Here is a 16,635-nt window from a genome sequence, read left to right on the forward strand (position 1 = left end):
CTTTTCTAAGAGCAGCCTGCCCTTTTCACTGCGTGTTGACCCTTCCAGAATTTGTTAACTGCAGTCGCAAGCTTACAATAAATTAGAGTAACGAGAACCGAGCGCTCAGTTCACCGCCGCAGCCGAAGCGCGCTTTGACGCGGGCCGCGCTCCTCCTTTGATTAATGTTCCACCTACTTTCCTCCTCTCCTTGCCGAAACCCTCACGCAGTTATCTCGTTAGCGGGGCACTTCACACACAGCAATTAACACCGCGCCGAGCGAACCATTATGCAAATTCCGCACCTGCCCATAACTAATATTAAGGTCCAATGAAGGCTCGTTAGAATAACTCAGCTCACTGAGACGCGCCGGCTTTGGCGGCGGAGCCCCCTGAGCAGCCGGGCTCCCTCACGGCGGCCGCGCGCCTTTGCCTCGGGGGCGGGGCCGCGCCGGAGGGGGCGGGCCGGGCCTGGGCCTGCTCCCGCTCTCGCTCGCCAGCGCGGGCGCTGCCGGGCGGGCGGTGAGGCGGTGAGTGGGTGCTGGCGGCGGGGCGGTGAGTGAGTGCTGGCGAGGGGCCTGACGGGCTGCAGGCCCCGAGCGGCTGCCGGGGCTCTTTGGTGCCGTGGCCGGCGCGGCGCCTCCCCCGGCCGCGGGCACCGCTTTCACTGCGGGGCGATGGCGGGAGCCGCGGCCGCACGGCCCTCGGCGCGGTGGGGGCGGTGGCTACCGGGTTCTGCCGCCGGGTTTAGGGGGGAGGCACAGCGGAGGGGCTCGCCGGGGACACGGGGTGACGGGGCAAGGCCGCGGTCCCGGGGTGTTCCCGCGGGGCTGCCGGAAAGCGCCGCCCCGGCTGGGCCCGGGCTCCTCAATCCGCTCCGCGGGGCGCGCTGGGTCGCTCAGCCATGGGGCAATATCTGTGTCGTTCACATCACACCTCTGATTTTTAGAATGCTTTCCTTTATCTTAGCCTGTTTTCCATGTGCAGGTTTTCACGTTTGCTGCTTCCTATTTGGTTGCCCTCATTGCACGTGTTTCTTTGTTTCCTGGGCACAGAAGCAAGCCTTGTACGCTGGGAAATTTCCCGGAGCTTCAGCCAAATACCGAAGCACAGTTCTTCAGTAATAAACAAGTGGGAGCTAGGAAGGGAGACAGGCTTGACCATAACAGAAACGTTCAGTTTTTGCTTGGTGTTTTTTCATTCCTAGGAACATGCTTCAGGAGGGTGCACACGGTAAATGGACAGTGTCCAGCAGTGATGAAAGTGCCGAGGAAAATTCGGACAGTGAAAAACCATGTACATCTTCAGTATCGGATGCTGCATGTGGTAGTACTAGTGGACCACAATATCCATGCTCTGAAGCTAGGAAAGCTGCTCACAAGAGAAAAGCTTCCCCCGTGAAGTTCACTGATACAAGTCTTTCTGCAGAAGCACCTCCAGCAGTAAAACAGAGACCAAGCCAAGAAGGTTCAGGTTGGTGTCTTTCTAGTAGTGATGAAGAGCCTGAAGATCAGCAAAAGCATGTCCACAAAGAAACAGTGAAAGAAGAAAAACACGATGTGTCCGAAGAGCATCCTTTGAATCTTTGCAAAGATGACAAACTCTCAGAGAATCTGAAAGAGGAGGAGTATGATGTAACACCCAGTGAAGCCCAAGATACCTGGGATTTGGTGACTGGAGGCAGTCCTTTCAGGTTTTTTCTCACTAAAGTCAGAGGAATTGAACGGAACTATAATTCTGGAGCCCTGCACATAAAAGGTGAACAAGTGGCTTCTACTACAAGAGGGCTTTGGGGTGAAAGCAAGGGAATGCTTATTTTTAGTTTGTGGGTATTTTTAAATGCAGCTATTTCTTGGTGTTGCTGAGGTTTCATATTTTGAACGCGCAGGTTTGTAGAAATTGATTCTGTTATCTGGACCTTTCTCTTTTAGAAGTATAGTGTATAAAACATTATCTGCTGATACTTAATTGCAACTATTTAGCCAAGGCAAGTCATGCTGCTTCTTATTGCTGCTTTCCCTGCGAGCTAGTCTGGGGAAAAGCCCCTGTGGCGCTTAAAGGGGTGTTTTACTTGGGTGCATAACTCTCTGAGTACTTGTTTGCGCTTGCCTTTGTGCTACTGAGTAGTTTGGACCTAGTAATTCACTATTACTAGGTGAAGTACTTCTGAAATTCTGTGTCTGGGGTTCATGGATCTGTTTAAATTCAGGTGGGAGAGAGCTGTCTATCAGTTAATATGGAGTGGAGTCTTTGGTGTACAATACGGATGCCTCAGGAATGCTCTGTTAGTTGTTGTTTGATGTAAGGGGGAAAGAGCTTTCTGCACCTGTAAACATCCCTGTAGTTAGAAATAAAATCTTATGCATCACAAGACGAAATCAGAAACAAGTATTAATAAGAGAGTTGTGTACAGTTTCCTATGTTAATGTGATTGAGCTATGGATACACATATCCCACAATCAGTCTGCAGCAGATAAATAAGCATTAGCTATGCCCTTATTGCTGCTACTCTGCCACAGTTCTTCAAGCTCACTTGATAAGGGAGAGAGCAATTTTAATATCCCTTTCTCAATATGATGTTGGACTTTTTCCTAATCAGCTTTTAAAACTTGTTTTTTGCTTTAAGAGGATTATTAATTTTTCCAAGCATATGATCCTAAATGATTCACAGGAGAGTCAATGACTTGAAATACTTGGAACAATAAACTTGTGAATGCCTCTGTTACACCAGGTCTATGAACAATCTGGCCCTTGTACTGTGGTAGTTATCAAGCTGTTCAAGATGCTCTATGTTTACTTGAAGTCTTTTTTATTTATTTATGCTTTAATATTTTTAATAGATATTTTGTCTCCTCTTTTTGGAACTCTCATATCTTCTGCCCAGGTGAGTTTCCTGTTTGTCAAACTGATTTCTCTTGCTTGTTTCACTACACTGATCTTAAACCTGATAATCCATGCCTGAGGCATGTAGCTGATATTAAATGTTTCCAACTGTTGAACAATTTATTGAAATATAAACACCATCCTATGTTCTGCTGTAGAATTTAGGCAATTATAAAACTGCTTTCTCCTGTTTTTGAGGAAAGTGCAACTGAGAAGCATGTATTTATGTTAATATAAATGAGGTTTTTTGAAAGAAAAAATGCCTTACAATCTAGGAATAATGTCTTTGTTATTGCCTAGAAGTTTTGCTATCATTCACGATATAAACACATGGCAAAGAGATGATCCTTGAACCTCAGCTTTTACATTATGTGCATGTGATTCGTTTTTCCCTGGATAGTAAATTTTATGAGCACTAATGCACACTTTTGAGTAACTTAAATTCAGTCTTTAGTTGTTAAAGAGGAATGAAAGAAAGGATATAAAAGTCAAAAATACACCTGTTTTTAGAATATGCTATATATGGGGTAAATACTTATGTGTGATTAACATAAAAAGCTTTTTTGCTGTAGTTCTTTGGTATAGCTGTTTTTTCTTTTTAATGAGTCTGTTTTCTTTTTCTTACATACAAGTTTAACTACTGTATAGATGTGGGATGGCTTGTCAGACAGTACCCGCAGGAATTCAGGTATGTTTATTTTACAGAGGTGAAATGATGACATTTCCAGATCATTTCTGTTCATACAAGGTTCTGTTATAAGTGAATGATAAGCACTTCTTTGCACTGCAGATGATTGTTACCAATTTGATATGCACAGACTCTTAGTGTTCTTTCTTCTCTCATTCCACAGCTGTAGTTCTCTGATTTCTTGACTGTTTTCTAGACTGGAAAATAGTTAGAGTTCAGGATAGCTGGTTTCTGATTGTTATTAGTTCTCACTGAGGAGATCCCACTGTGGGCCTCAATGAGATGGCAGTAGATGACCTGTAAAGATGGAACAAGCTTTTTGCCATACAGTTCACTGAGTCAAGAGCCAGATAGTGCAAGAGAAAGGAGAGAATGTAGGAAGGGCACAAGAAAACTGTGTGGCAAGGATCAGGATGGTTGCATGGATAGGATATAGTAAGTTGATGGGTATTGTCATGAAAGCAGTTCTTGTTTGCTTGAAATTCCTTTCTGATAATTGCAAACTCCTGCAGATGAAGTGAGCATATAATGTGCCTTTTTTTTTTTTTTTTTTTTTTTTTTTTTTTTTTTTTTGTTTTGCTGGAAGTGCAGTAGAACCAGAGTTCACAGAATCACAGAGTGGATAAGGTTGGAAGGGACCACATTGGGTTGAGCAGCACACCATTCCTTGTGGGATCCTCCACTACATGTGTCAGAAAGCTGTCATCAGTGCTTTCAAGGAGCTTCCTGTACTGTTTGTTTTGCTGTGTTGCTTCTCCAGCACACATCAGGGTAGTTAGTCCCCCACAAGAGCCTGGGTCTGAGGCTGCTTGTACTGCTGCTGTAGAAGGCCTCATCCCCTTAGCCCTGCTGAGTAGATGGCCGCAGCAAACACCAACAACAGTGTCACTCTTACTCATCTGCTTTTTTATCCTAACCCCTGGCATCTTGATTGATATGTTCCAAATGTTGCCTCATGTAGAGGACAGCTCCACTACTGCACCTTCCTGTCTTTCCTAAACAGCATGTAGCCCTCCATGGCAATATTCCAGTTGTGTGAGCTATCCCACCATGTCTCTGTAATTGCAATGGATCAAAGCCCTGTGAGTGCACACAACTCTCCAGTTCTGCCTGTTTGTGCCCTGTACCATGGTGTGCAGGTGCTTTATAGAAATATTTGAGTGTGCCAGTATCCCAGTGGGGATGCAAAGGGATGCCCCATAGTCCTGTCTTGTAGTTATGCATTTAACTGCTTGTACTCTGTGCAGTTAGCTCCACCCTGTCCCATCATTCCCTGTAGCTGGCAGGAGAGAACACAATTTGTGCTCCAGTTGTCCCAAGGCCTTGAGGTCCCTCTCGCTTGTCTGCAGTCTTCATGGGACTTTGTGGGTACTCATTTGAAAAACCCATAAATACCCAGTGGGCTGAGTTTTCTTGGTGGTCCAGTCTCTTACCTGACACACACCTCCCTATGGATTAGATCTGGTTGGCAGGACCAGAAGTTTACTTTTAGGAAGTGAACACCAAATTAGTGCCAGAATAGACCCTCTCCTTTTCCCTATCAGTGTTCCACCTTCTCTGTAGATAATAATTACTAAATTGTCTTAGGTCCACATTGTGTATATTGGTGCTTTTGAGAGCTTACATTTGTCTGTTCGAGCTCTAGGGAGAGTTTCTTTCATGATCTTGTATAAAAGTTTTTATTTTGGTGCCTGCTTTACTCCACACTTCCTGTTTCCCTTTTTTTTTTTTTTGTTACAGTTTTCCAGTGTCTATTCTTTAGAGATTCTATTGTAGTTACTTGTATTTTGAATTAGTTAAAAAGGCATATTGATTTCAGTGCCATCTTTCTGCTGGACTGTCAGATTTAGGGGCCAGATACCATAGCTACATGAAGGAATGGTTTAGGCTAATTGCTGATTCACTTGATGTTTTAATGGTAATCTCCTTTTGTTTAAGGAAGAAGCCATTGCTGATAGTTCATGGTGAGAGGAGAGAATCCAAAGCTGAACTAATTGCACAAGCACGGCCTTATGAGAATATTAGCTTTTGTCAGGTAATTAACATTTGTATCATCCTTTAGTTGAAGTTAAGCCATATCTTACACTCAGAGTCTTGTTACTGATGAAAAGACACCTTTTGTGGGGAGGTTTTTGTTACACTTTGAGGAATATCCAGGATACCAGGACCATAGGAACATGCTAGCAGTGATCTTGGTCACATGTGATTATGGTAGGTTTCACCCCAAAAGTTTGTACAGAACAGCTGCCCACAGAAATGTCACAGGGCTCACAGAAGAGCTGGTCACCTTCTCCACTAACATGTTGCATTCAAATTCTTAAAGTGGCTGAAAAGGAAGCATTATTTTTGTGTGAAACCCAAAACTTAGTCCTAGTGTCACTATAATCTTAAATCTCATCAAAGAGTTATTATTTCCCAAATACATTTTACACAAGAAAATGCTGATACATACAATTTCTGTGATACTGTTAAAATTGCTGTCAGCATGCCTCCTGGCAGGTGCCATTTTATCTCTGATGTTCTGTTCCTTGTTTTGCTGTCCCTAAGTGGTGAAGCCATTGGCTTCATCCTGGGGGAGGATGTGGCTATGGCAATTTTCCAGTGTTTCAGGATTTTGCCAGGTGAAGTATATTAATGATCCTGGGAACACTATGCACTTTGTTAGTAGGAGAATGATCTTGGAATTTTCTTCTCTTTGAAACAGTCTGGTAATCCTGAATTTCTTGTTGAATGTGAACCCAGTACTACTGGTGTTCAACAGTGGGGAAGCATCCCCTCCCTTGACCTGCTGGCAGCACTCCTAATGCAGGCCAGGACCCTGTTAGTCATCTTTCATGCAGGGGCACATTGCTGGCTTCTGTTCCATGTCCAGCAGGAATCTTCAGTTATTTTCTACTGACTATTTCTGAAAATGCTGCTAGTAAAAGAGGTACAAATTCTGGAACAGTTCCAGCATTACCATCTGAAATCTAGCTTGTGGAAAGTGCATTAGAAATATGGAGAAGGAAGATAATGTATTTTGTGATCTGTCCACTAGAGAGCAGTGAAATTAAACAAAATAAGAAGCAATGCACAATAGCAATTTTTAATGACCAACTTTTAATTTTGTAGGCTAAACTGGATATTGCATTTGGAACTCACCACACGTAAGTAACACCATGAAGCAGAAAAGTCTGCAGTAAAACTGGATTCCATAGAAATTGTTGAGTCTTAAAGCTTCCATAAGCATCTTCTATTTAGAGATGACAGGGTTGTTCTAGTTTAATGAGACAAGTTAGCTATTTGAGTACATATGAGATGTGGAGGTTAAACAGTTGAAATTGAACTGGTCTGACTGGTGGACTGCAGGTCCTGGCTCTTAACCCATGCCTTAATACCAAAACTGTAATGCAAACTTGTTCAGTCATAGGCAGGACTGACACAACACTGATTTACTGATCATGTTTTTCAGTTCATATGGAGGATCTGAAAATAACTAGCAAATCTGGGGGTCTTCTCAAGAAAAAAACTTGAATTGGATATAATAGAAGTGTCTCAAAGCGAATTTTGTAGATGGAAATCTACAGAAAAGATCTTACGTTTTAGCAAAGATCAGTTGAGTTCAGTTTGAGTTTCAGATCTCATCCTTTGGGATCACATGGATATGCTGCCTTTACACAGCTATTGAAAACTTGGATATGAAAATCTGACCAATTTTTTTACAAAAGATACAGATGTGTATGTTTATCTCAGTTACTAGTTTTAAAATTTCGTTGTGCTGTAGCTTAAGAGTTATGATAAATAAATAGCTTTTTTGCCATCACAATATTTAGATGTAAACTACCCACTTTTAAGGTAAAAGTCAGTTTATGTTTTTTAATAAATTCAGTAATAAGTAAAGGCCTTTCAGTGTTCCTTAGTTCTTTTTCTGATTATCTGCAAAGAGATAAGTGTCTAAAGAGCTGTGCAAATATAGGAAGTGTTCTGCAAATATTCACTTTGTTGTGGGTAATTAGTTGCATGAGATGTTAAGCTGTACTCTGGGATAAAATATATGGGGATAGTCTAATGACTGCCATGTGAGCTTGCAGTGAACATGGATTGAAGTCATAAGTGCTTGCATGATGCAGAACAGGTCTTTGAAAATAATTACCTTGGAGCCTTTTAATGAATTGCTAATTTATCTCCTATCATCAGTGTTCTTGAAATAAATGAAGAGTTATATATCTTTTTTTAAAAGGAAAATGATGTTGTTGCTGTATGAAGAAGGTCTTCGGGTTGTGATACATACATCCAATCTTATTGCTGATGATTGGCACCAGAAAACTCAGGGGTAAGCAACAATCCCTAGTAGGTGAATGTTTAATACTTTCCATAGGTGTTTGCTCCTGCTGGAGATGGGATATTAGATGATCTAGTGTTGCAAGCCTTTACATTCTTAACATAGAGCTATTCTAAAGAAATTTAAAAATTGGACTTAAAATGCTAGTAGCTGTCTGGGTCTGAACTTTTCTTGCTTTCTCCTGTAAACAAAACTATGTTTCTAGTAGGCTGATGGCTTAAAAGCAATCTGAGACAAAATTTTATCATGCTGTGCTGTCTCTTTATGAAAAAACTTTGAGCTATAAAATACCATTTATATAGATTTGAAGCAGCTATTTAAAACTTGCCTTAATACTTAACACTTAAGAATAATGTGGATGTGCAAATGTTCTGCTTTTGTTGTGACTGTATCTAGAATGTAGTCTGATAAATGTTGGGCATTATTGGCTCTGTAATACAGTAGATGACGTAATCTTCACACAGTATCCTTTCCTGGGAAGGAATTTTTTTCCTGTCTTATTTTTTGGTAGAAGTCTTTTAACTTAATGACCAACCTAGGACATAGTTTGGCAAGCACAAAAACCAGGATGAAGTGGCATGTTCATATAAGGGTCCTCAAACTCTTCAGTTTTTTGTCTATTTTATGGGAGCATTTTTTTAGTTAGATGACCGCAATAAATCAGGGTATAAAATTTCTTCGAACTATTAGAAAGTTGTTTTTCAGAGGTTACTGTCACTTTGAAATCCATTTTGCTGCCATTAAATATGGCAGGGTTTTGAGACTTTACTTGTCTGAGACAAGCTCTTTGAGTGGCAGAAATAGACAGTGATTTTTTTTTGCCTTTAAATCTTATGAGTGGCTTTAGTATCTTATGGCAGTTAGCTTTTCAGAAAGCTGAGAAGGCATGAAAATACCTACTGGGACACTTAGCAAGTTCCCCTACTTGTGAAATATGAGAAATAGTTTTCTTTTTTAGCTTTTGCAGACTGCAGTGTTATGCAGGATCACAGTATTCAATGGGTAGTATCAGCACATTGTAATGTTGATAATGCAGAATCATTGGGTCCTATGGCTGCAGTAATGTGTGAGTGGAAAGAAATACTAAATGTTTTCCCTGGTGGTCTCTATCCTATTTTATTCTGATGAAGGTTCTTGAGAGACAATTTATTATTGTGGGCTACTCTTCAAATGTATAAACCTTTCAGATGCTTTAACTGGTGATTTTCTAGGCAGTTACACAAACCAGTAGTTTAGCAGAACATATTGCAGTGTTCTATTCCTGTAGAAAATGTTGATGAAAGAACTGATGGTTGCTAAGTCTGAGCCTGACCAGTTAGTAGAGACATTTATAGTTAGTATCACAATGAATCTTTCAAGTACTTGTTCAGGATCTTCAAATGTGTTTTATTCCCATACTAAACCCACGTGTTATTAATGCATGGTGTGCTTGTTTATATGCCTGATTTTTATTTTTTTTTCTTTTAAGAATATGGTTAAGCCCTTTATATCCAAGGCTACCTGAGGGAGCATCTGGTGGTGAATCTGCAACTAATTTTAAATCTGACCTAATAAGTTATTTGGCAGCTTACAATTCTCCTGCACTCAAGGAATGGATAGATCTGATTCAAGAACATGATTTATCAGAAACAAGGTATATATAATCTTAAGGTAACTTGCACCGTGGGTTTTTTCTTTTTTTTCTAGAAATTAAATATTGGTGTTAGGATCTGTTAGACCTCATGTTTATTTTTTAAGGTAATCTTGTTTCAGGCTGGAGTGTTCATACATGACTGTATGTGGTTTTAAAAAATTTCTCTTGTGTAGATTATGTCAAGTAGACCAACTTCTACTTTTATAAGCATGCATTTTAAAAGAAGAAAGGTACACCAGCAGCAACTTTACAGAGGGTACCTAAGAAGTAATAAGGACTTGGTTTCATTTGAGCCAGTCTGGCTCAAGTATTTACTCTAGTAATATTACCAGTGGAAAAAAAACTGTGTTGTATAGAGTTTGTCATGTAAGAGGTCATGTAAGCAAAGGTTACTGGAATGAGGATTTTATTCAAAACAGGCTTCTGTTGGTAAGGCAGAGTTTAATCAACATATATATCTGTAGAATTTTGGATTGGTTTTGGTGGGCAGTGTTGTGCCTAACTGGTCTTGGAATAGTTTTCTCTAATATCACATTGCTGATATTACTTTAAAATAATTCAGGATGCTTAATTCATGTCTAATAAGTAGTTGCACTTAAATATGAGCATTTACTTCAGAAGGTGTAAAGCTCCCTGGCAACTTAATTATTGTTTTATAATTTGAACAAGAATTGTTGAAAAGAAAAGCTGAAAATGGTTACATACTGCAGTGGTAGTGAAGACTGAAACCTTGTCTAGTTTATACATTAAGAAGTGCTTTTATCTTGGAGTCTTAAAAGATTGGAGGGGGCAAAAAAAAAGTGTGTACTTTATAATCAGGTGAGCTAACAGCTGCTCTGATTGCACTGATCATCAGCATGAGTTTAAACAGATGAGTTGAGCCCTAGCTCAACTAGCTAGTGATATGCATGTGGTAGGAGAGTCACTTGTTAGAATAAGGATTGCCATTTGATGTGCAGTAGAGGGCATTCAGTCATCAAGAAAATTAGGCATGAGATGTATACAGTAGGGAACAGCAGCTTAAAGCTGCTTGTTGTGACTTCAGGCAGGTCTCTTCCCTCTTTTCAGGGTAAAGTCAAATAGGGTACCAAACCCATTATTAGGAAGTGTTGAAAAAGCTGTACTTTGCATCTGAACCATTAGGTGCCCAAATGAAAACTCATACCTGAATCTGCTGATTTGGATGTAGCAGTAGATTGGCTTTACTCAAAATTACGTGCCCAGTTTGGGACAAATGAGCTGTTTGTGTGTATTGCCAGCGTTATCTATCTTCTGCATTTTTGCACACTGAAAAAGATCTAGCTCTTGTCTCTGCTGTAGAACAGGTGATGTATGACAGCCATACAGGAGGTTGATAATAAATTATACAGCTGAAATTCCACTTTTCTTTGTATTATGAATCCCATGAGAGACATTACATATTTCTGGTTGCACTTGAGTGTTCAATCTTACTGGTAAGTTTTTCTTAAATATCTTGCTACTTTAAAACCAAAGCACTTGAGATCTACAAAAATCTGATGGCTTTTTTTCTGTTTTTAGAGTGTTTCTGCTTGGTTCTACCCCTGGACGATATCAAGGCAGTGATAAAGAAAAGTGGGGCCATTTTAGGCTCAGAAAGGTACCAAAACTGTAACTTTTATTGTTAATATTCTTTAAAATATAAATAGAATTTTGGACAGAATTCTTCAGTTGCATCCAATTTTTCCAGCTGTCATCAGTCTTTTAATACATTGTTACAGTTAAAGTTAGCAATAACATATGTAGGCTTGCAACTTGGAATTTAACTTAATCTGTCTACTGATGAAAAATACAATAAAAAATACTTTTATGAGTACATTAGTGATAAAAAGAGACTAACGAGGATCTCCCATCATTTATTGGATGCAGGGAGAGACATAGTGACAAATGATGAGGCAAAGGCTGAGGTACTTGATGCCTTCTTTGCCTCTGTCTTTAACAGCAGGACCTGTTCTCCATGTGTCCAGCTCCCCAAGCTGGAAGACAAGGACAGAGAGTGGAATGAAACCCCCATAACCCAAGGGGAACTGGTCAGTGACCTGCTGCAACACTGAAATGGACACAAGTCCATGGGACCAAATGGGATCCACTGAGGGAGCTGGCAGAAGTGCTCATTGGGCCACTTTCAATCATTTATCAGGTGTTCTGGCTAACTGGGGATACTCAGGGCATTAGGCCCAATCAGTATGAGTATGAGGCAAATCCTGCTTGGCTAACCTGATCTCCTTCTGTGGCAGCCTGGTGGGTCAGGGAAAGGCTGTGGATGTTGTCTACCTGAATGTCAGTGAAGCCTTCATACAGAATTCTCCTGAGAAACTGGCTGCTCCTGGTCTGGATGGGTGCACTCATTGCTGGGTAGAAAATTGGTTAGATGGCAGATATCAGAGTGGTGAATGGAGTTACATCCAGCTGGCAGACAGTCATAAGTGGTGTTCCCCAGGGCTCCTTATTGAGCCCACCAAGGTGGAGGGGAGTGTTGATCTGCTGGAGGCTAGGAAGGTTCTCCAGAGGGATCTGGACAGGCTGCATTGATGAATGGAGGCCAACTGTGTGAGATTCAACAAGACTGCATGCCAGGTTCTGTATTTGAGTCACAGCAGCCCCATGCAGTGCAACAGGCTGAGGCAGAGTGTCTGGAAAGATGTCTGGTGGAAAAGGACCTGGGAGTGCTGGTTGACAACAGGTGGACACGAGCCAGTGTGTGGCCAAGAAGGCCAGTGGCATCCTGGCCAGTGTCAGCAGTACTCTGACCAACAGGACAGTGATTTTCCCCTGTACTGAGCACTGGTGAGGCCACACCTCGAGTGCTGTGTTTTGGGCCTCTTCTCACAAGAACACTGAGGTGCTGGAGTGTCTCCAGAGAAGGGCAGCAGAGCTGGTGAAGGGTCTGGACCATGGTGCTGGAGAAGCAGCTCAGGGAGTTGGAGGTGTTCAGCCTGGAGAAGAAGGGCTCAGGAAGACCTTATTGCTCTTTAGAGCTACTTGAAAGGGGGTTGTAGCTGAGGGGGGTTGGTTTCTTCTCCCCAGTAACAAGTGATAGGACAAGAGGAAATGGCCTCAGGTTGTGCCAGGGGAGATAAAGTTTGAATATTAAGAAAAATTCCTTCAAAGTCTGTCAAGTATTGGAACAGGCTGCCCAGGGAAATGTTGGGGTCACCATCCTTGAAGATATTTAACAGATGTGCAGATGTGGGATTTAGGGATATGGTTGGGGTGAATGTGACAGTATTATGTTAATAGTTGAACTCTCTTGCCTTTAGAGGTCTTATGTTTATTTAGGTGAGCTGTAATGGTAAATCTTCAAGATTGCATATATAAAGTTTGCAGGGACCCTTCTTGTTTGGCTTGGCCCCTTTTTTGGTTTGTTTTTTTTTGGGGGGGGGGGGTTTGTTTTTCAGAATTTGATGAGGTATTTCATGTCATCTATTAAATTCTTCTCATAATTGAAGAATTTTAACCTGCACCTCTTGCTGAAATGGCATTATTTCAAATACTGTCATGAATTTTATATGAAAATCTAATGCTGTCTGCGGCAAACTTCTGTGACATACAGAATATTTATGTATCATATTGCTTTTCAACATGAGGTTACTCTTGTGGACATCCCTTTGCTCATTAAGAGCTTGTCCTTACTGGTACACTTTGTCTGATGTTTTTTGCCTATTTAGACATAGAATGAAGAAAAAATAAAACAGAAAAAGCTAGTAAGGGAAAAAGATGATCTTGTGGCAGATGTTTCTGTGATTTAAAAAGGTTTTTAGTGACAATGCAGGTAGACCTGATGATACTAACATTGATGACTGAAGCCATTAGATTGTGTGTTTTCTCTAGAGTGGGGTAAAGGTGGCAACTACATACAATTTAGTATCTGTATGTATAAATCTGTTTTTAATGTGACTTTAAATTCCATTCACAGCTGAAGAACTCCTCTAAAAGGATCATTTCAGTTTTCTCTTCAATTGTTCTTTTTTCCCCTCTTATTGTAGACTTCCATTGTAGCTGGGTGTCATGGCTTTAGGATACAAGAGGAATTTTATGGCCAACAACCACCAAATATGAAAAATATTTAGTTTTATTTGTTGGAACTTCTGAAGTTAATGTTTCATGTTTTTAGAAAGAGTTGCTAACATTCTTTTCACCCATTATTTAATGGGTGGCTTTGGTGCTTTTGGATAAAACGTGTGATGTTTAATCTTCTCTTGAAGTGAGTTTATTTGGAAAGCCCGATGATTTTTTTTTTTTTTTATTGCAAAGTTAAATATGTAGTATGAATGTTAATCTCCTTCATTATCAGAAGTAAATTACAGAGGATTTATTATATCAAAAGTGATATGAAGCTGATGAAGGTATTCTGTGTGTGTTGAGGTCTAACAGTGTTTTAATTCTCCTCACCAGCTTCTGAAGGAGCATGCTGTGCCGATCCCAGAGTCCTGGCCTCTTGTTGGACAGTTCTCAAGCATTGGTTCCATGGGAGCTGATGGGTCCAAGTGGCTGTGCTCAGAGTTCCAGGACAGTCTGGTGGCTGCAGGCAGCAGTGTGACAGCTTTCCGTAAATGTGATGTCCCAATTCATCTGGTATGTCTTTGAGGTGCTGGTGACCTTTATTTAACACTAAATCATTTGTTTTGGAAATCTTAGTCATTGTTTTGCTTTTAACTTTTGGAAGACAGTAATGGAGTTTTGATCATGAAATTATATATATGCCACTTAAAGCCATTTAGTTGTATGTGGTTTGCTATAAAAATGTACCACAATTTCCATCTGCATGACACTAGATTTATGTCATCTCATTAAAATTATCTTCTCATTCTACAGCTTGTCTTTCATTGGGTTTTGTAGATGCAGCTGTTTTTCCTGCTGAGATGTAGCTGAATCCTTAGTCATTAATACCTGTGGTTATTAGCAGAATTAAGGGGAGAAGTAGAAAAGTTTGTAGCAGGAGTTTGTTAAATCAAGGAAATATGATGGTCAAACTATGCCTTTACCATGTGCTAATCCCCTGCATACTCATCTCTCGTATTTGAGGTGTGAGACTAAAATATAAAATAATGTTAAGAACTAACTTTGACTGCTGTGGAAGTGGCTGAAGCAGTATTACTTGAGAATTCCTAGCTAATTTTGGTTAGCTCTGTAAGAGTGGTAAAAATATTAGACTTTCTGTGTTACTGGCACAATTGTAGTTGTAAGCTGCAGTGTAATTTTATTACTTCAAAGAAATGAAGCTTTTAATATTTTTTTCTCAGGTTTTCTTTAAAGTGTTTTTGAAAATTAACAGCTTGTCTATTCAGAGCTGTGTTATTAAAGTTACTTTTTGTTCTATCTCCATGAAGGTTTATCCTACTGTGAACAATGTGAGGCAAAGTCTAGAAGGCTATCCTGGTAAGCAGATGAATCCCCATTTATGTGCTTTTTGTGGTCATAATGTCCTGCAAAATCACTTCAGTGGTTGATGTTAAATGAACATGAAGTTCTCATCTTGCTGATAATGTGGTAGAATAGGTGGCAGTAGAATCTTTCTGCTTTTGCTGGAGCTCTGACTTCTGTTGTGATGGAATAGATAAGGTTTTGTGGGCATTGGTTTGTAACATGTGTCTGTCCTAGCCATGTTCATATGTCACTGCATAGGAAATCAACAGCTCCTGTCCACTGCTCTTACTCCAGTCATAATTTCATTTTGGCAGAAAATTCATGTTTGAGTGTGTCAAATTCTTCTGTTTTGATTGCAGTGTTATTCTACACATCAGATAGAATGGAGGCTAAAGTGTTATTGGTCTTTTTTTTTTAAATATTGTATATACAACTGTTTTGTTCATTATTGCCATGTTTATTTTCATTAAGTCATATTTTAAAAGCATGGGCCCAGCCAACCTGAAACAGGAACGAGTACTGTTCCTGTTGCAAGCTATATAGGATAGCTATGCTCCTATGCATGACTAGCTTTTGAATTTTAGCAGCTGGTAGGTTTTGATCATGGAGCTAGCATGAATGTTTTCAGCAGTTTTTGTCTTTCCTCTGGTTAGTGTTTGGACATCCATAGAAATTGCAACCAGAGAATTTATAGGCATTATAGGGAGAAAGAGAAGTGTTCTGAAGGTTTATTCTGATTTCTTATTATTTTTCTTTTAATTCTGTTAATAAAGTTTTCTTTATACCCTTTAAAGTTTGACCTACTTTGCTCTCTTCCTAGTTCTTTTCTCACAGTAGCAAATGAGTAAATATTCTAGAGGGTGAGACCCACAACACTTGGTGAATTACATGACTCTGTGTTTGTGCAAGTGAACAGTTCTTTAGACTCCTGCAGTTAGTGCATTCCTGAGAACAGTAAAGCTTTTGTAATGAGCTCATTTGGTGTCTTCTAGGACATGTTGAATACAGTAGGCTTTGCATCATGCTTTTACTACACAACACTAATATAATTCTGTATGCCTGGCTGATTCTTCTTAAATCCATTTCAAGAAATCACAACATGCATTAGCCAAAGGCCAAATCAATACAAATATAATTTTATCATAGAAGTTCTTTTTAAAATAACATTGTTTGGGATTTGGAAGTTTATTTTTTCTTCTGAAAGCTGCTTGATTTATTTCCTCTATTTTGTATGGGTAGTGATTCCAATCTGTTGATATCAAGTAGTATCATATAAAAAAACTATCCATAGTTCTCCCTGTATGCAGTTTCTGATTTTCCTAGTGTAAATACTCTGTGTAATGTTTAGGAGCTTGCTAAATTATAAGAATGGAAAGAACTCCAGCAAGTATATACCATTTTATACTACTGGAGCACTTAACAATTTCCTGAAAGTAACTCATGAAGGTAGGACAGATAGCTTATTCCCCAAGATACTTGCTGCTTTTAGAATGTCTTCCAGAAAATAAATGTACATGTTCTGCTTTTTTCCTTAAGCTGGTGGCTCACTTCCTTACAGTATACAGACAGCACAGAAACAGCTGTGGTTGCATTCCTATTTTCAGTAAGTAGAACTCAATTCTTTGTTGTTTTTTTTTTTTTTAATTCAGATTGTATGTTTAAAGTTACAGTGCTATAATGTTTGAGTGCTTAAGCAAATAAGTGGAAGTGGTTACAAGTATGGTATTCCTAAACTCCTTAAAATAA

The 16,635-nt window shown here is 39.9% G+C and overlaps 1 protein-coding gene across 2 annotated transcripts in view; it reads left to right on the forward strand.

The window, feature by feature from the left end:
* The first annotated feature begins 462 nt into the window (after positions 1–462).
* TDP1 (tyrosyl-DNA phosphodiesterase 1) overlaps positions 463–16,635 on the forward strand; it is a 35,743-nt gene continuing 19,570 nt past the window's right edge. The window contains exons 1-12 of one of the 2 annotated variants that reach the window (XM_058026165.1): positions 463–509; positions 1,187–1,737; positions 2,820–2,863; positions 3,495–3,550; positions 5,489–5,585; positions 6,662–6,696; positions 7,770–7,862; positions 9,340–9,504; positions 11,044–11,122; positions 13,918–14,097; positions 14,853–14,901; positions 16,426–16,492. In XM_058026165.1, the coding sequence (XP_057882148.1) occupies positions 1,191–1,737; positions 2,820–2,863; positions 3,495–3,550; positions 5,489–5,585; positions 6,662–6,696; positions 7,770–7,862; positions 9,340–9,504; positions 11,044–11,122; positions 13,918–14,097; positions 14,853–14,901; positions 16,426–16,492 (1,412 nt within the window). In that variant the 5' untranslated portion in view covers positions 463–509; positions 1,187–1,190. Of the gene's footprint in view, positions 514–1,186; positions 1,738–2,819; positions 2,864–3,494; positions 3,551–5,488; positions 5,586–6,661; positions 6,697–7,769; positions 7,863–9,339; positions 9,505–11,043; positions 11,123–13,917; positions 14,098–14,852; positions 14,902–16,425; positions 16,493–16,635 lie in introns of both variants that reach the window. The other variant, XM_058026164.1, reaches the window with a different exon arrangement.

The sequence above is a fragment of the Melospiza georgiana genome, chromosome 6 (assembly GCF_028018845.1).
Source record: "Melospiza georgiana isolate bMelGeo1 chromosome 6, bMelGeo1.pri, whole genome shotgun sequence".
NCBI classification, from domain to species: Eukaryota; Metazoa; Chordata; class Aves; order Passeriformes; family Passerellidae; genus Melospiza; species Melospiza georgiana.